The 20,711-nt window shown below is 40.6% G+C and overlaps 1 protein-coding gene across 1 annotated transcript in view; it reads right to left on the minus strand.

The window, feature by feature from the left end:
- The window catches only part of LOC147031409 (uncharacterized), a 239,858-nt gene that overhangs the window by 52,372 nt on the left and 166,775 nt on the right, over positions 1–20,711 (minus strand). Inside the window, 1 exon segment of the mRNA XM_085862636.1 lies at positions 1,478–1,699. Within this exon segment, the coding sequence (XP_085718762.1) occupies positions 1,478–1,699 (222 nt within the window).

Below are 20,711 nucleotides of genomic sequence, written 5' to 3' on the forward strand. Positions count from 1 at the left end.
TATTTTGGGCTTTACCACCCACCCCCTCCTTTTGCTCGAATGAAGGGGAAGGCCCAAAACATCAGTACCTTGTGATCCTTAAAGCAGGCAACTCTAACCATTGTACTTTTCCGAAACGGAAGAGCTGTTTACTGCAGTATATGTGAAAGAACAATCATCCTCCATGATGAAACACAATCACAAGTTTTTCCAACATACCCAATGCTTTGGTAGCATGTGCTCAGAATAATAGGCTCTGCAAGCCAGTCTGTCATCTTTCTCAGTATATATGCCTGGTCCTGTTGTTCCAAACCAAGAAAACAAACTTTGTGGTTGAAGTTCAACAAACATATTTTAGTGGATAGAGTTTGTGTGTGTAATATTACAGATATGTTTTTAAAAGCAGACAGCAAACTTCGAGTGGAGTTTGGCAAAGTAACCGATAACTCACGTCAGCCCTTTAAAATGAAATCCGTCAAACGTTCAATGGAGTTTTAAGAAACTGCTCTGCAGTTGTCTCAGCCTGCTAAGGCCCTTCAAGTTTGGCAGGCAACTAGCAGTTAGCCAAATGAGCTTTCAATATTATGCCTAAAACTAAGTCATTTGTAAAAAAAAAAAAATTAAAAAATCCGAATGAAAATAAGAGACTATTAAATATAAATAAAATAATTAAAATGTTTTATCAACAACCAATCTTACATACATTCAGCTGAGTTATGACGATCAACCTTTTATATCTGATGCTTCAAATCCTGATGCACAAAGATGAGAAGAACCCACAGCACATCAGACCAGCCAAGCATCTTCGGGAGCACACCAAGCAGAAGTGCGATAAATCTGGAACCCTTAATTACGCTCATTTGTCTTAATAATGCAGATTCCTAATTACCGCAATCATTAAGGAAATGCGGGACTGCAATGTGCCCTTTAAAACTGTATTCCTGAAATGCACACTGGAATTCTAACAAGCCGCTCTGCATTTGTACAAGTGTCTGATATGTAAAGACATCCAAAAAAGAAACAAAATATCCATGAAATGTGCAGTTCATGTGATTCATGTGATAATAATCATATGAATATAAAATCTTGAAACCTGAAGTTTTCGCAAAAAGGATATTAATTACATATTAAAAGGATATCTCAGATGACAACATGAATGAAAATGGCTACGATGATTTTTAACCTTGATTTTCAATTGTAATTCATCTTTTTTTAGTCCTCATATCTGAAAGATGGGTTTTCAACTATACCAAAAGAAAGAATAAAATAAAAACCAAATGAAAAACACAAAGGTAAAAATACCAGTGACACTTCCTAATGTGCAATGAGTTAATAATGTGAGTGTAAGGGGAATGAGAATGAATGCACAAAGACATCCTCCAACCTTTAAGTCGCAGATAGGTCATACGAGAATCTATTACTTGCAATGTTCTTAATTTACCTACAGGCTTGGCAACTGCTCTGTTTCTGGCTGCAAAAAAACCATTGGGAGGCTCACCCGGTAGCTCTCAACTTGATCTCGCTCCTTGTTCTGAGTCCCCGTATCTTGTCCTCGTGTTAAGCTTGCAGTGAAAAGAAGCAACTCAGCATCTCGAAGCCACGTCCGTAGGTAAGCCACTTGGCTTCTCAGGCGTGCAATGGATGACGTGGTCCAGCCTTCCAGCCCTGGCTTTTCTGAAGTGTCTGTCAGTGGTTTGGCCCCACTACACGATAGTTGCCTCTGGAGGGGATACAATATAAGGATCCAATATCAGGAGACTGTCGATACAATATTAGGCATCAAAGGTCATTTGCCTTATATTGCCATAACATTGGATTTTAAATATATCGATGAGCCTTTTGTAAAATCAAACTTGAAGAGAGCTTTGGATGGACAGAAAAAAAAAAACGACACATATTCTGACTCCATTGCCAAAGAAAAAAAAATCTGTGAGTGAAGTTGAGAAGCTGAGTTCGAGCAGCTTTGGGAGGAGAAGGATACAATGAAAAGATGGTGTCTGAGCGGTGGCCATGAAGCCTGAGGAAATGTGGCAGAAAGCAGGATAAACCAGTAGGGACCAATATCAAATTTTCCATTTTCCTCCCGCATCACCAGCTCGCCAATGGGAGAATAAAATGTCACAAGTGATTGGGATACACGGTATTTCATGCAGTTCCACAGGGAAGCCTGTGTGTAAATAAGGAGGCGAGGCAGATGGGGAGTTACAACCAAGCCAAAGGTATATGCAAGTTATACGGCTGCAGCGAGTGAGTGTTCATTAAATAATGGTTTTGCACATTGAACGAAACACAAAATACACCCCCAAGGTTATAAATTAGTTATCGAGATAACTACAACTCAGAGTTAAGGTTGAGTCCAAAAAGAGGATCTACATATAAGCGCCACAAATAATTTAACTGGAGGGAACATAAACATAAAAATCAAACCTGGATTTAATCAAACAAACACTGAAAACTTATTTCACTCCCTTTCTTTGTTTTGTTTTTTATCGATCCGTGTCAAATACCAAACAAACTGACAATGGCAAAATTTTGTGTTTAATTCGATTCAGAAATTTTCGAAATGGAACATGAAAAAAAAAAATCTGGAACATGATTTGCGTGTACATATTACATCTATGTTATAATTACAAATATGTATTCAATCCCAAAGAGGTATACACAAGTTGTCATCGTTTCTCACCTATCCTGGGTGGCTGCACAGAAAAGCATTTACATGTTGCATAAATCAAGCCTCGTCTTCCAACGTGCTCAAATACATAATTTTCAGTTTGGGGTTTTCTTCTTCTTTTCGGTTAAAGTAGCCTGGTGTTGGCTTAGTGGTTATGGTGGCGGCTTGGGTTCCTTGGGTCCTGAGTTAAAGCCCCGTTGGCCGCTGAATTAAAATACACCAGGAGGTTGACTCAGCCTGTCATCCTTCCGAGGTCGGCAAAACGAGCACCAGTGTACTGGTAAGGGGGACACTGCATCAGTGGCATAGCCGAGTGCCAACCAATGATGCAACCAGCAGCCACAGGCTGCACTCGATAGAGAGAGAAAGGGTTAAAGTCCTGAGAACATTTTTTTTAACTTGTGACATGTCGCAGGTCTACAAGAGTTCTGCATTGCTGTTGTTGTTTGGGGGGAGGGGGAGGGGGTCGATTTTTGAAACGTGGCCCTATTGGTCGGACAGCTGCCAGACCACACCCACATCTGTCGCTTGACTCCACCCACCACGGCACCCAGACGAAATTATATGGCCGCCATCTTGGTTTTATGATGGACGGACACATTAGACATGTCGGCCTCTGCTGATTATGCACCGTCTGGCTTTGTTGCGTCAGATTTCCATTGGCTTTGTTTGGGTTGAGTGTTAATCACGATGAGGGACCCTGAAAAATCGAATAATATGTCAAATATAAATTATTATAGAGGTTTAATCAAGCTTGTACGATCCTCCATAAAAAAAAAATAATGGCACAATTTTTGAACGGCCCCATATTTGGGTTAAATATCCGTGACCATGTGACGAATCAGCTCGTTCTGATATAACTGTGACAAATCAACTCATTTAAGAGTGCTTTAAATGCGTGTTTCCCAATTGGCCCATTACCAGATTTTTAAAGCCAATTCACTCACGCTTACTGCCGAAGTCCCGAACCTTCAATGACCACGTATAGTCCAAGTGTTGGCCAGAAAAGCGTGCATTAGGGTCCACACCATGTTTTTCTGCATTTTTGTGATCACCAGACCATGTGAATGAATATTCCGATTGATGCCACTCTGGCACCCTTGAGAATTTTTGTAGAAATCCATTAATATGCAAATTAGCAGTGGCCATTGTCAAAATTACTATTTTTCTTAATATCTCCAGAAGTGAGCATGCAAATCGCCTGATTGAGGTGTCTACACCCATGTTTTTAGGGTCACTGCTCATGATAAACCCACTTAAAATTTAACAACATTTAAATTTAGCTCATTAATATGCAAATTAGCAGTCGCCATTATCAAAATAACAATTTTTCTTAATATCTCCAGAAGTAAGCATCCAAACAGCCTGGTTGAGGTGTCCAAACCCATGTTTTTAGGATCACTGGTCATGATAAACCCACTTACAATTTGATAACATTGAAATTTAGCTCATTAATATGCAAATTAGCATCACCCTACCCCCTGAATTTGTTTGCGCCGATCGGCGTTTTTGCAGTACAGTTATACAAAAACAACAAAACTGTTTGAAAATAACTTGTGCAGAGCCGTTTATCCCCAGTCCAGTTGTGAAGAAATGGCTAACCTCAGAAGATCAACAGCATGAACTGTTTCTGATCAAGTAAGTTGAGGCTTGTAATGTAATGAATGAAACATGGAGAACTGCGTTTTAAGTAAGAGTAATGTCTTCTGATACAGTAGAATGATTGATATTATTTGCAAGCAAGTTTTTTTATTATTATTTAACATGATCTGTCTGAAAGCAACTGTGTATTTATTGGATTTTTCAAAGTACACAGGGTGGAACCTGTTTCCTGAGAATTTTTTTAAATACGAACAAAGAAATTAAATGTTTACTGATGTTTATAATTACCTCTATTGTTACAGGTTGAGGCTCCATCACCATGGGAGACTGTTTCTTCAGTCCCTGCGATGCAACTAAAGTTGGAAAACCTCTGGTAACAGTTGGTCCAGACAGAGTGTGAAGTATCATCCGATCAAGCAAAGCAAGGCAAGATGGTATACATGAAGAGCTTGAACAGAGATTACAGGCAGACAAATCTATCGAGCTCAAATGCCATAGAGACTGTGTCAACGTACACATCACGCTCACACACAGAAAGACACTTGAAACAAATGAGTAATGTCTGTTTGGAAGATGCTTCAACGAGCAAAAGAAGCCGCCGTTCAAAGACGACAGTATTTGACTTGAAAGAACATTGCATTTTTTGCGGAGAAAAGTGCATCATGGACTTTGATAAGAAGAATCCTAATCGTTGGCGGCGAGTTCTCTTTTGTAGGACTGCAGATCGTGTTGATCGAACAACTTTCAAACAAACTATTCTAGATGTTACGGATTCCCGCCAGGATGAAGGATGCCAGGTCAAGATACGATTAATGGGCGCAATCAGCGATCTTCATGCTGCTGATGCGAGATATCACGATGACTGCAGAAAGTCCTTCATGGCACCCCGTTCTGTTGCAGCAGCGGCACACAGTGGCAGCGAAACTCAGGACATTGAGCCAGCTGTCAGTTCTACCATCCTATCGATGAAAAACGACATGTTGCGCATCTGGAATTCAGTAGAAGTCTACAATGTGTACAAGGGTCATGGAGGAAAGCTATACTCTCGATGAACCCTGTTATCCAAATTGTTGGATATACTTGGCTCTGAGCTTCTGGTTCTGTCTGGTGAAGGTGTCACTAGTTTAATCTTGTTTCGCAGCAGAGCGTCTACTGCGATCAACTTAGTAGCATCAGATGAAGATGATGCCATTGATGTTTCCATAGAACGAATTGTCAAGAAGGTTGCACAGGAATCTAAGCAGTTGTCGTCCGACCCCAATTCTCATCAGACTAGAATTAATATAGATATTGCTAATGAAGCAGTGAGTTCAACCCTTCAATTGCTACTCTCCAAAATATCAGCTAAACTGGACTGCACACTTCCAGGAGCTCTGATGGGAAACATCATAACGAATATGATCACCAATCGACCAACTACACTCCAAATAGCACTGGGAGTTCTAGTCAGTCGTAAAAGCCTCATCGAGCAGTTGTACAACTATCGTGTGACCTGTTCCTATGATGAGTTTCAGCGTTTCAAGGGATCAGCAGCAAAGGCTGCAACTGTTCACTCCGGGATTAGGGTAACCGCCAATGCTGAATGTGGCCTCATTCAGGTTGTTGCTGACAACTTCGACACAAATATCTCATCCCAGAATGGACTCGTTTCAACACATTCTCTTGCAGTACTACTTACCATAAAAGATCAGGAGATATCTTCCACATCTGAAGATGAAGCCATCATCAGACGATTGACCCGTGATGAAATGAAGACACCTGTGACAGAAGACATTTCGGTTCAAAGGTACAAGGGACCTGAGAAACCAGCGATGCCAGTTGAAGAAGCCACACGTGTGGTGTTACCTCTCCGCGTATTGGCTCATCAAGCTATACAACTTAGGAGAGTTGAAGATATGGATTTCTCTTTTCTGAAGCAAATCACTTCTGATCAGAACACACCAGAGTTTGGTGGCTTTCATACGAAGCTCTGCAGAGAGCAAGGACGATCCATCCAACCTGCAACGAGGGCCATTTATACACCACTCATAGATATGGATCCAGCTGATCCGGACACGATGTTTACAGCAATGGAGGAGGGAAAACGCTTGACCGCAGAGTGTGGACAAACCTTAACCATCTTCACAAACGACCAACAGCTGTATCGAGTGGCCGTTAATGTTAAATGGGTTTATCATGAGCGATTTACGCAGTTCATACCAAGGCTGGGCAGCTTGCACACCCTTATGAGTTTCATCGGTTGTGTGGGGAACTTGATGGCAGAAAGTGGGCTGGAAGATGTGATGAAATCTGCCTTTGGAGGTGTTGCTCATATGCTTGGTGGAAAAAATTTCCCCAAAACTTCAGGGCCCTGCGATTGGTGACTGAGGAGGTCCTTCGTTCCAGCGTGGCTCAGGTAGAAAGTCATGAAGACTTGATGGACACTCTTGAAACCAAAGCAACAAAGAGCATGACCACACAACTATGGGTACAGAACCTTGTGAAACCTGTATTCATCATGATGGCGTTTGTTCGTGCTGAGCGTGAAGGAGACTGGCCATTGCATCTTCGGGCTATGAAGAAGATGCTCCCCTACTTCTTCATGGCTGGATATCACAACTGAAGTTGCCTTCATAAGGTTTACAAACCTGTTATATACATGAACATTTGATTTACACAGGAATGTCTTCTTTTGTTCATGTTGTTCGCTGCTTTTGTTGCATACTGTCAAATTGTTAACCTCTGCCATCGAAGATCGGAGGTTACAGTTTTCACCCCTTTCTGTTTGTTTGTTTGTTTGTGAACAGTATTACGGAAAAACTCCTCGACGGATTTTGACGAAACTTGGTGGGGGGATTAGGTATGGTCCAAGGATCATGCCATTAGATTTTGGACTTGGTCCAAAATCCAATATGGCCGCTATGGCGGCCATTTTGAAAAAATATTTGAATTTTTTTTTTTGCATTTCTACATGTTTTAAGTGATTTCCAACCCCCCCCCCCACCCAAAAAAAATTGTTAGAGAAAAAAAAATTTGCAACTTTTTTTCAACAAAATTTCGATTTTTTTTTTTGCATTTCTTCATGTTATAAGTGATTTCCAACAAAAAACATGTCAAAATTATAATTGCGGCTGATTTTGGAACTTCAGGTGGATATACCCACTTAAAATCAATTTCTGTCTCAAGGAATCGAGTTATGACGAATGAATTGAGTATGTAAAAGTAAAAGGGAAAGTTGCAAACTATAACTCTGTGAGCACTGTTGACGTCAAATTGAATGAATAGGATATCAGGTTCACTTGAGTGACCAAGCAGTATTGGCGGCGTAGGTTTTGCACTCTACCGAGTGCTCCCCCTTTAGTTGAATCTGTATGAATAATCAAGTGATCTATATTCACAAAGACTGAAGTGGTTCTTTTTTTCTTTCTATACGTCTATTTATCTACATTTTCAATAATGGTGACTGCTAATTTGCATATTGAGCTAAATTTCATTGTTATCGAATTGTAAGTGGGTTTGTCATGACCAGTGACTGTAAAAAACATGGGTTTGGACACCTCAACCAGGCTGTTTGGATGCTTACTTCTGGAGATATTAAGAAAAATTGTTATTTTGATAATGGCAACTGCTAATTTGCATATTAGTGAGCTAAATTTAAATGTTATTAAATTTTAATTGGGTTTATCATGAGCAGTGACCCGAAAAACATGGGTGTAGACACCTCAACCAGGATATTTGGATGCTTACTTATGGAGATATTAAGAAAAATCGTAATTTCGACAATGGCCACCGCTAATTTGCATATTAATGGGTTATACAAAATTGCTCAAGGGTGCCAGAGTGGCATCAATCGGAATATTCATTCACATGGTCTGGTGATCACAAAAATGCAGAAAAATATCGTGCGTACCCTTATGCACGGTCATCTTGAAAAATGGTGTTTGACATCCAGACTAGTACAGGTTTTTATCAACAAAAGGTTTATTACCACAGAGATAGTGGGAGGATGGAAGAGAGGTAGAGGGACACACACACACACACACACACACACACACACACACACACACACACACACACACACACACACACACACACATACACACACACACACACACACACACACACCAAAACTAATATGAAGTAAATCATCCTCTGTTCGGAATCACAATGAATCTTATCTATCTAATATTATTCATTCACATGGGAACATGGGACAAACACGGCACAAAGTTCATGATACAGATTGGAGAATATAATTTGAGCTGTGGGTAATGATTTTTTTTTAATTCTCAGACCTAGCTTTCACCACATTGACCTATGGGACATGAGAAAGGATGTGTAGTCCGGGAGCCAACCTGTGTACGAGGCTGTTTTAGGGTTGGACCTTACAGCCTCTGCTATAAAATTTTACACCCCCAGGATGTTTAGATATATGTTTGCGGTTCATGAAAACCAATGTTGGCAATTCATAAGCTCTTGCGAAAAATTTTGGCGGACGTTTTTGTTTGAGGAAGATTTGAAAAATTTGATAAAACAGCAATTGTCAATAAAATTTCTAAAAAAATTAAAAAATCACATTCATGAAAAATAAATGTGAACTAAATGTAAGAATTCAATCAGTGCATTGTAAAATGACAAAAAAAATTGCCTTTGTGGAAGTAAACCTCGTAAAAGTACATAATTTTGTGAAAAATGCCTTAAAAATAACGTTTTTGAAGATGGCCTTTAGAACTTTTCTTATCATAGGCAGATGCTGCATTAGAATACTAATTTCTCTTAATGTGATATGAACATGGTATCCATGGCTAATTAAAACAGCAAATTTGAGTGAGTTCTATCAATTTTTAAAGAGAAAATTAACATTTTTGTCAACCAAAGTTACCCCTACCCCCAAAATCCTCTTACTCTATTGAACACAGTTTGGTTAAGGTTTGCTGGATCCAGGTTGGGTACTTCACAGTTCACTCTTCCAAAGGAAAATTCAATGGTGTTTGGAGTGACATGGCCCTGGAGCAGACATACAACAATGAAGGGAAGACATCTCTGTTCAAAGGCATATCTCAGGCACCAGCTGCTCGAGATAAATATGTGAAGACAGCACCATTTCTCACAGCTGTATCAGAGAACATAAAGTCTATGGCTAATCTAGGCCAACAGGAATCTACTCATCATGGAGAAACACATAAGCAGGCAACAGAAGAACATATGCATGTTGAGGAGATCAAGAAAGTGATATGCCAGCAGATGATAAACCCATTCCAGTGTAACAACCAAGTGGATCTGCTCAATAGAGCAACTGGTGAGAAGGATGCTTCAAAAGACTTGGTCCATGCTCAAGCTAAGGGCATGGAAGCCATTATGAAAGCAGAAGAGGTGGTCTCTATTAAGATTGAACCACTGAAGCTGGTAACTTTCTCCTCACAGAAGAAATCAAACCCATCAAGGAAACAGAGTTTAATCAGATCTATCAAGATGAGACTGCAACTACACGTGTGTTGTGTTTCTATCGAGATGCCGACCCAGTCACAAGACAGATTGCATTTTCCCATGAGTGGACAGACTATCCATCATCCCTGTTTGAGGTTGATCCACGCTTAGCACAGGGGTTTGTAATGCGCAAAGGCAACAAGTCTGATTTCGTGGCAGCGCTAATTGAGCTAAGTGGCAGTGCTAAGAAGCTGAGCAGGATGTTGTTTTACAGCTGCCATCATTACCACAGAGTGACCTATACACAGTTTATCTGGTAGACACAATGGCATTTGTAAATAAATACCAAAAAATGGGTGCAAAAACATTTGGTGAACTTCCCCAGCTGTATCTTCGCAAGCTCCTGCAGTTGAAACCTGAAATGTGCAACTGTGTCAACATCATTGGTGATCAGTATGATTTTGATGATAGCCATACTTTGAAGGGTGATGAGCAGCAGAGGAGAAACCAGACAGACCAGGCAAGACAATTCTCACCATCCAAGAGTCTAGAAATTCCAGACTGGAATTTACTCATGAAGAATCCAAGAAATAAAGGAAATCTTCAGAACTTCATTGGCACTTCCCTTTGTGAGAGTCCTGAAGCTATTCCGGATGGAGTGACCATCATTCTTGGTGGTATGATGGAAAACAAAGGTCACACTCTTTCCATCACATCAGCATCAAGTTCAGTTCTGGACTTACCTTGTGAAGAACATGAAGAGGCAGACACAAGGATTATTGCTCATCTTGCATATTGTGTGGAATATCTTGATCACCATCGAGCTGTTGTGCATGCAACAGATACAGACATAATTATGCTGTGTATATATCACTTCTGCTGCTTGAACACATTGCAAGAACTCTGGATACAACGGCAGAATCAATACCTACCTATTCATGAGCTGGTAGAAGTGTTGAGCAAGAAGTACCAGAAAATCCTCTTGATGTCGCAGCTACACTTCTGTGCACATATGTGTTGTGTGGATGTGACACAGTGAGCTACCCATTCAGAAGGGGAAAAGAAGAGGTCAGGTCAGGTATGGGAGCATGTGCCAGAACAGCGCGTCGCTGCGTCCACTTTCCGCCGGTACTCCAGGGGCCTCCGTCTGGCCACCCCCCAGGCAGATGCCAGGCCCATCCCCATCTCCTTGAGATGATGGTCAACCTGCTGCAACCATGAGGCACGTGGTCGGCCCATTGGCCTCCTCCACTCATGAGACTCCCTCGCTGAGAGAATCTGGTGAGCAGGATCAGCGTCAGGAAAACGAGCCACATGTCCATATAGCCGCAGCTGACGCTCACGGACTATGCAGGTAACAAATCTCATCCGAGTCTCTCTCAGCAACCGCTCGTTGGACACAAAATCCGACCAGCGATAGCCAAGGATTCTTTGAAGAGACCTGGTACCAAAGGAATTAAGTCTCCGTCTCAGATCCTTGGTCAAAGTCCAAGTCTCGCACCCATAGAGCAAGACTGGAAGTACCAAGGACCTGAAGACTCGGACTTTCGTCCTTCCGCACAGGTACCGGCAGCGCCACACCCCATGATCCAGTGAATCCATGACTCCCCAGGCCCGACCCAGACGTCTATTGACCTCCGGCTCACAACCTGCGGAGACATGAATATCACTGCCAAGGTAAGTGAATCTATCCACGACCTCAACATCCTCACCACAAACAGACACAGACAGGACAGCAGCATCCAAGATGTCACCGAAAGCCTGGATCTTAGTTTTGACCCAAGAAATCCGTAATCCCAACGGCTCCGACTCCTCATTCAGCACCTCGAGGGCCCCCAAGAGGATGTCTAAAGTCTCCGCAAAGATGACTGCATCATCTGCAAAATCAAGGTCCGAGATCTTTACATTGCCAAACGATGCACCGCAACTTGATCTCTCCGACATCCTCCCTAAAATCCAGTCCATACAAGTGCTGAAAAGTGTGGGGGCAAGTACACATCCCTGACGAACTCCAGTAACAACTGGAAATAAGTCAGAGATGGTACCACCACACTTCACAGCACTCTCAGTACCAGAGTAGAGTTCAGACATCAGATCGATCAGTTTCGGTGGCACCCCACGAAGACCAAGAATCCTCCAGAGGACATCCCGATTCACTGAATCGAACGCTTTACAGAGATCAACATAGGCTGCAAGCAGCCCCTGCCGAAACTCTCGTCTGCGTTTGGTGAGGACACGAAGTGCAAGGATACGGTCAATCGTTGACCTCTTTGGTGTAAAGCCTGACTGCTCTGGACGCTGGTGCTCAAGCAGATGGTGGCGAACCCTATCGAGAATTATCCGAGCAAAGACCTTGCCCGGCACTGAGAGCAGCGTCACCCCTCGGTAGTTGTTGCAGTCTTGGCGATCACCCTTCCCTTTCCAGAGAGGGACAACAAGGCCCCTCTTCCAGTCAGTTGGGATGATGCCTGTGTTCCTGTGAAAAGAAGAGCGGCACAGGTTTCTCTGGGACTGATAGGAAACCTTCCCCACCTTGTTGATTTTGGAAGAGATAGTGAAATGGCAGCAACAGAATGTGTCATTGATGAGGCCAGAGTATACTGGACTGCTCTGCATGGCCAAAAAGGGTTCAGCTGTTTGGATACCCTCAGGCAGCATATGTTTGTCTCTTCAAAATTAGACCTTAGGTCACTGCCAGCAACAGAAGATGCGTTTTACTTCCTTGTTGTAAGAGCATTGTATCAATTGCTTCTGTATAGACGTGCACATCTCAGTGACCGAGCACTTCCCCCAGCCACAACATTTGGCAGAACCCTTATCAATGGAAAACTGGTCCCAATTCTCATGTCTAAGCCAGCCAAGCCAAACATAGACAAAACTGTGTCTTGCATGTGCAAATTATCCAAATGTCTGAAACGATGTTCATGCAAAAAGGCTGCTGTGCCTTGCTGAGTGACATGCATATGCCTTGGTCAGAGAGGTTCATGTGGTGGAGTTGTTTCAGAGAGTGACTCTTCCTCTGAAGAGGATGTTTCATGTCACAATATTGTGTTAATCCATTTCTAATTTTATCTTCCTTAAAACCATGGCATGTAAAAGTATGTTCTTGTTCCTGACCCCATTGATAGTCAAGCATTTCTGAGTTGCATAAATCTTTTGTTGTTTGACATATAACCTTGTCAATTGTAGGTAGGTTAAATCTACACCAATTGTGATATAGGAAATGAACTCCTCTTTAATATGAGGGGTCATTTGTGTATATAGGTTTAGTGGTTATGATTTTAGGACAATATGAATTACCCATACCCCCATCCTACATCTTCGCTTTTGCCAACATTTTGTTATCAGAGGGGGCTCGCAAAAGTGTTGACTGTGTTGTTGCGCAAGAGTTTCACCATTGCCAACATTGGTTTTCATATACTCAAAGGGTGTCTCTTTATGAAAATCAACACAAAAATTTTATAGCAGACCGGGCAATTTTTTTTTAATTTTGATCGGTTGGCTCCCGGACTAGTGGGAGTTGAGTGGACAGAGAAGGCGAAAAATATTTATTTTGTGTTGCAGGTCATAACCGTGGTGCAGTCGTTCTTGTTTTTAATATGAATGAGTTTGCTTTTTACAGGTACACACCGCACTTGTCCGGACGATATTTTACGTGTCTTTTCAATCTTGATTTGTGTTGGTTTTCAATACAAATTTGACACTATCAGCGAGCGAACAATGCCATTTTGGAAGACCACACAAAGCTTAATGGGGGAGTTGAATGGTTTTAGTTTTAACAAGAATGTACATTTTTGGCTGCAGAAATTTTTTTGCTGACCTTTTTGGGAAAATGGTTTCAAAGAATTAATTTTTCTGACTTTGCAAAAAAAAATGATCACAAAAAATGCTTATCTCTCATGTGTCAAATTTGCATGGGAATTTAAACTCCTATGCAGCAAGTGCTGGTGTGACACATGGCTTCACCCTTGCAGCAACTTGATGGCACATCAAGAGCCATGAGAGTGGTCTAACTGGGGAGACCATGGACAAACATACCCACATGATACACTCCTCTGATACAAATGGCAAAACGTGGATGGTGCAAACAGCTGGATAAGGTGAGCAAAAAAATCATGCTTGATCTCCAACACTATGCCCACATATGCACAAAACTCAACGGAACCTTCACCAATCACGCACCACACACACAACCTGCTCAATCCGGAAAAGAAGACAGCCATGTTTGTGTCCTAGAAATACAAAAACAACAACGAGCACACACATTTACTCACCCCGATACATACAACACCAGATTTTGAGTGAATAACAAAAGAGCATAGCAAACCATCGATGATGCAAATGACGTTTTTTTGCTTCAGATTGGCATAATAAAAACATTCCTCAATTGACCCCATGCTCCAGCACATGACCGGAAAAGAATGGTCGCCTCAGGAATAAAAGTGGACACGTGCTGAGGCTTTGGGCCTATTGGCCTAAGAAAGCCCACTGGGAAGAGGGTGAAATGTTGCCTGAGACCGGATATGCTCTTAATTGCTTATAACTAAATTAGTAGGGTAGATCTAGTTACTTTTTTGGTTGGATATGCCTTTTTCTTAAAAAAAACAACAACAAAAAACAACATACACTGGTTAATGACACACGTCTAACTGTGACTGGTAGATCATATCTGGAACCAACAAGTACCATCTGCAACCTAGACACATTATCTTAATCCCCACCAATCACAACCAAGAGGCATCACAGTTGTTTTTAGCAGTCAGAAGTTCTATGAAAATGATTATTGAGGTTATCTGACTTGGACAAATGCCATGATGATTTCATTTCAGTCACAATGACATCATGACGACAAATCCAGAAGGGCCTCAATTAGTGCAAAGATGCCAACGTCAAATATTGTCACCAAGTTAATGAAAAGCAAAGCTACCAACTATTTCCGCCATTATTGGGACTTGTCAGAGCAACACAGCACTGTTCGATGTGGTTTGATGTGACGTCGAAGAAGAAGGGTTGGTTGCACAGTAATTGTGTACCAAGATATCCCGCTTTGATTGGACACATGACCCTGACCCATGACGTTTTTTATTACTATTTAATTGAATTTAGCATGGGATTAAAATAAATTCAATTAAAATCAAATGGAAGACCAAATAGGTACAGTCCTGCATTGGAGTAATCAGAAGGAACCCCAGTAAACAAAAAGAAAATATGGTCATCAGGAGGAACCTGGATAAGATTCGCATTTCAGCTGCTACTCTACCCTCAAACCCATCCAGGCACAGCCAAGTGAGCTTTATTCTAAAAAAAGAACCCAAATCATAAAATTAAATAATTCTGGCTGCCAGACCACGTGTTCGATCAAGTTGAAACTTAAAACATGTATTCCCCCATCACTACTAGATCACAATTGTGAAGTTTTGCGTCGATTGGTAAAGTGGTTCCAAAATATTACTTAATATTTTTCTTAAATCCAATATGGCTGCCAAACCATGTGACATCAATTATTCCGAAACAAACTTGAACAGTGAACACGCACGCCTTGGGGAACATTCTTGTGAAGTTTCCCCTCGATCTGTCCAGCTGTTCTGGAGAAGATTTTAATAAGTTTCAAGGTAAATCCAATACGGCTGCAAAACCATGTGACCGATGACATCATATTTATGAACCTTTTGTTCCTCGTGGAGAGGCGGTCATATGTGTAAAGTTTCGCCTCGATCTGTTCAGCCATTTCAGAGAAGAAGATTTTTGAAGGTTTTTTTTTTAAAAACAAAAAACAAAATGGCTACCGAATCATGTGACCAATGAGGTCATCAAAAAAATTGTGGACCATTTCATCCCGAGATGAACCTCAAAAATTTTCATACTGATTGGATGTAGCGTTCTACTTATGCAATTATGATGTCATAACGAAGGGACCGATGACATCATCATTAAAAAAAATCACACTCATTCCGCATGAGTACTTGCCATGTGCCAAGTTTCAATTTTTTCCTTGGTGTGGTTTCAGAGATACAGAGGTCCAAATTTTTCCGTTTTTCCAATGTAGCTGCCACACCACGTGACATATGACGTCATAATTACAATGACTACATTCTACATGAGTCGTCGCATCAATGGTGAAAATTTCGCCTCAATTTGACAAGCGGTTGCAGTGAAAAACATGAAAGTTCTGTGCGGACAAACAAACAGCCAACAAACCAAAATGCAATACCCTCTCCTTCGGCGAGGGTAAAAAGGACTAAATCACTGAGGCCATCACAACTGTTGGAAATGCACTATCTTTGTCTAGATACAGTCGATGTCATAAATTTACTATCCCTTAAGAAAAACCATTGAAATTCTGACAAAGCACACACCACTTATACCCATGCATCTTTAAACAAAATTGCACGATGGGAGTCACATTATGGGGATGGCAAATTTCTCTTCCTGGGAGATATTAACGTCAAACCTTTTGATTTTCACAACAATCTCACAATGATAAATGGCAACCTCCCTCGGAATGTCTCTCAAACGAATGGCATTTTGCTCAAAGAATGTTGCTCAAAATCCATGACCTCTGTAATGCCAAACCATAGTCCTAATCACTATGCCATTGTACATTGCATCCCTTGTCTTTTTGGTATAATGCTGTAAAACAAACTGATTGCTTCATGTTTTGGTCCAAGATGCCCTTGTCACATCTTTTCTTTTTGTGCTGATGTGAGGAAGCCTTTTGTAATTCAGCTTTTGACTTCAGGCCACTTGATGTGAACCCATTTCTGAGATTCGGAGGCAAAACCACCATCCTTGGGTAAATTTCTATCCACAATAACATTTTGTAATAACATTTGCAATAATGTTATTTTTGGCTCACTCGATTTTCCTTCCGTTTGAAGGTTTTCTTCTACTTGAGGCTGAAAATCCTTCAAGCACAATTTCCTTTTTATTTAATTACGTTTGCTTTTTGATGACATATGCTGACGAAAGCATGAAGTGCGAGTGTGTGTGTGTGTGTGTGTGTGTGTGTGTGTGTGTGTGTGTGTGTGTGTGTGTGTGTGTGTGTGTGTGTGTGTGTGTGTGTGTGTGTGATATATATATATATATATATATATATATATATATATATATATATATATATATATATATATATATATATACATAGCTTGGTGTTGGCACAGTGGTTAGGGCAGCGGCTTGGGATCTAAAAGGTCCTGAGTTCAAGCCCCGTTGTGCCACTGAATTAATACGCCAGGGGGTTGACTCAGCCTGTCATCCTTCCGAGGTCGGCTAAATGAATACCAGTATACTGGGCCGGTGTATACCCCGGTTAAAATAGGTGTACCATATGCCTGTGTCGTAAGAGGCAATCAGGGTTGCGTCAGGAAGGGCATCCGGCGTAAAACATGTGCCAAATCACTATGCGGATCATACAGATGATCCGCTGTGGCGACCCCTAACGGGAGCAGCCGAAAGAAGAAGAAGAAGAAATATATATGTATATATATATATATATATATATATATATATATATATATATATATATATATATATATATATATATACATATATATACATATACATATATATATATATATATATACATATACATATATACATATACATATATATATATATATATATATATATATACATATACATATACATATATATACATATACATATACATATATATATATATATATATATATATATATACATATATATACATATACATATACATATACATATACATATATATACATATACATATACATATATATATATATATATATATATATATATATATACATATATATACATATACATATACATATATATACATATACATATACATATACATATATATATATATATATATATATATATATATATATACATATATATATATATATACATATATATATATATATATATATATATATATATATATATATATATATATACATATATATATATATATATATATATATATATATAGATATATATATATATGTGTATATATATGTATATATAGATATATATAAATTTATGTATAGCTATATATATATATATATATAAATATACATATATATATATATATATATATATATATATATATATATATATATATATATATATATAAATATACATATATATATATATATATATATATATATATATACATATACATATATATATATATACATACATACATAGTGTATGTATATATATATATATACATACACTATGTATATATATATATATATATATATATATATATATATATATATATATATATATATATACACATCGTATGTATATATATGAAGACCACAAGGGGAAAACCAGAGATGTCAGGATAAGTCAATTTTGAAGAAACTGAAAAACAAAGTTTCAAGACTTTGGTGGACTGTTTAATAACTGTCATATAGATTTCTTTTCCAATAAAAGGAAGAGTGATCATTAGCCGATCAAATTAAGCATGTAGCATTTGCCAAGCTTCTGTGTTGTTTAATTTAAGAGCAAAGAACGAATCAATGTTGCAAACTGACATCACTGGTTATTCCCTTGTTTAATAATTGCCATGCAATTTTAACCCAGGATGTGTAGCAAATTCATGCTTGTTGGTTATTAGCATACATTACATGACTTTGGTGATCACAGATTATTTTTTTCAACATTAAACGGTCATTGTTTTTTTGTTTGATTGGTGTTCAATGCCATACTCAAGGGTATTTCGCGTATATGACGACGGATTCTCCATTTCTTACTCCGTACTACTTAATATGATGGAAAACCAGGAGGAAACCAAGGATAAACCACCCCAGCGATAGCCGAAGTCACCTCATGTGACTCCCTCATATGCCTAAGCAGGTTGATTGGGCGGTGGGTACATCGAATAAGGATGGGTACTCAGACGCGCTAACCATTAAGCCACGGCGTGGGTCCCATAAAAGTCACAATAAAGGTTTGACCAGGCTTCAACCACGATATGCACCAACTACGGAGCCCATGATATAACCAAATAGGCCATTGTCGTGCTCAGAGTTTATGCTGTGAAAGTTTTACAACCTTTCATTTTTTAGTTTCTCAACTCTGAATATTATGGTGGAACAGTTAACATGAATGAAAGGGAGATAACCAGGAGTAAAGTACTGACAACTCTGGGTTTCTACTTGTTCAGCTTTGACAACACTTGTTTTTTCATTGCACGGCTAAAATTTATACCATATAAATTATGTGACACCCCTGGTTATTTGTTAAAGTAATATTGTGAGAGGAAACCTTATGTTGCCAACTATTGGCTGGTGCAATAACCCTGAAATTTATAAAAAGTGACATCTCTGGTTTTAACCTTGTGGTCTTCATATATATATATATATATATATATATATGTATATATATATATATATATATATATATATATATATATATATATATATATATATATATATATATATATATATATATATATATTGTTACGAATCGACCGCCCGCCCAGCGTGCGAATAGCCGCTTTTGCCAATGGCGGCCGTCTCGCCCACCGGACGGACAATTCGGTCGCGACTTTCTGGAACAACGCCGAAAACCAGTCACGGGTGTGTTCCAAGCGCACACCACGGCCTAGTCAACACTCTACCCACGCACGACAGGGTCAATCGCCGAATTATCGATATACCTAAGTATTTGTGCGGGCAGACTACCGAGAGACCGTACCTCAACGAAGGCTTGCTTGGACACGAACCGCTTAAGCGGTTCGTTCCGTTCTGGGATAACCGAGCGGTGTATTATCGCCAGGCCTCGTTGGACCCAATTATTTTATCGGCTATTAAAAAGCCCGCTATTATTCCGAGAGCAATACGGCGGTTCAATGGGGAAAGAGGACACAACGAACGAGTTAACATTCACACAAGGACATTTATTTATAAAACGACACGTACAGTAATGCAATGGAATTGGCGGGAAGGGACAAGACATGAACAAGGTAAAGCACTACAACCGTCTATTATTATTATTCACAAGCACTTACACAGTTCGACTTGCGGGACATGGCACCACAACATTCACACAAATAAAACAAGAAAAGACCCCCTCAGAGACAAGGGGGTCAGACTGGACCCGTAGGCCTTTATTACGTGGGACTTGGCGGACCGAAGGAGTCCCACGAGACCGTTGCAGGTTACCTCCACCCTCGTGGTGCCTCGCCGGGCCCTGGTTCGGCGACCCCCGGTGGCCCTGCCCGTACTCCGCTGGACTCTGCCCGTGCCTTCAACGGCGAGCCGGCTGGCGACTCCTCTCCGGCTCGACCAGCGCCTCCGTCGACCAACGAGAAGCTGACAGACTCCACTGCACTCCCAGACCGCAACTCCCAGACTGTAGCTCGACTCCGCTCCCAGACCTCCACAACTCCAATCTCCTGACTCCCCACTGATTGAACGCCAACGCGGCGCTCCGTTCTCCGTTCTCTCCACGCAGCTCCCACTCCCAACAAGACCAGCGCGCCCCACGGCCTCTCAACTCGCCCTTTTATCTCGACGGCGCATCGCCCCTCCCTTCGCGGTGCGCGGGGGAGGAAAATTCCCGGAGAGGAGTCGGGTTTTCATACGTTTAGTAACCGTCACTTCAGTTTACCAGTTCCGAGGGCAAATTCGTAGAAGTGTGTTATTGGAGCTTCTTCTTGTTCTCCATGGCGTAGATGTTATTCGCTGCATCGAGGTTTGTGGTGTGGTTGTTTGTTGTGGCGGCGTGGCCGGTGGTTAGCATTGTGGTTGAGATGGTGGTTAGGTGATTGGCGGGTGGAGAAGGTGGTGAGGCGATGTTGGCGGTTGTGGGTATAGTGGTGAGGATGGTGTGGTTTGTTGAGGTGCGGGTGTGGTTGTGGAAAGGTGGTTGGTCTGAAGCAGTTGTTGAGAGCAATGTTGGTGGTGGTGGTGGTGGTGGTGGTGGTTGGTGTGAAGCGGTTGATCCAAAATAACGATAGCAAAAGAAAAACGGCAAACTGAAGATTCACAGCCCTGTTACACGAATAATACCCATTAAACAACGGTGGGGAAATCTAACTGAACACGGA

This window comes from Eptatretus burgeri, chromosome 2 (assembly GCF_056783735.1).
Source record: "Eptatretus burgeri isolate ZD-2024b chromosome 2, Ebu_testis_v1, whole genome shotgun sequence".
In the NCBI taxonomy this organism is placed as follows: Eukaryota; Metazoa; Chordata; class Myxini; order Myxiniformes; family Myxinidae; genus Eptatretus; species Eptatretus burgeri.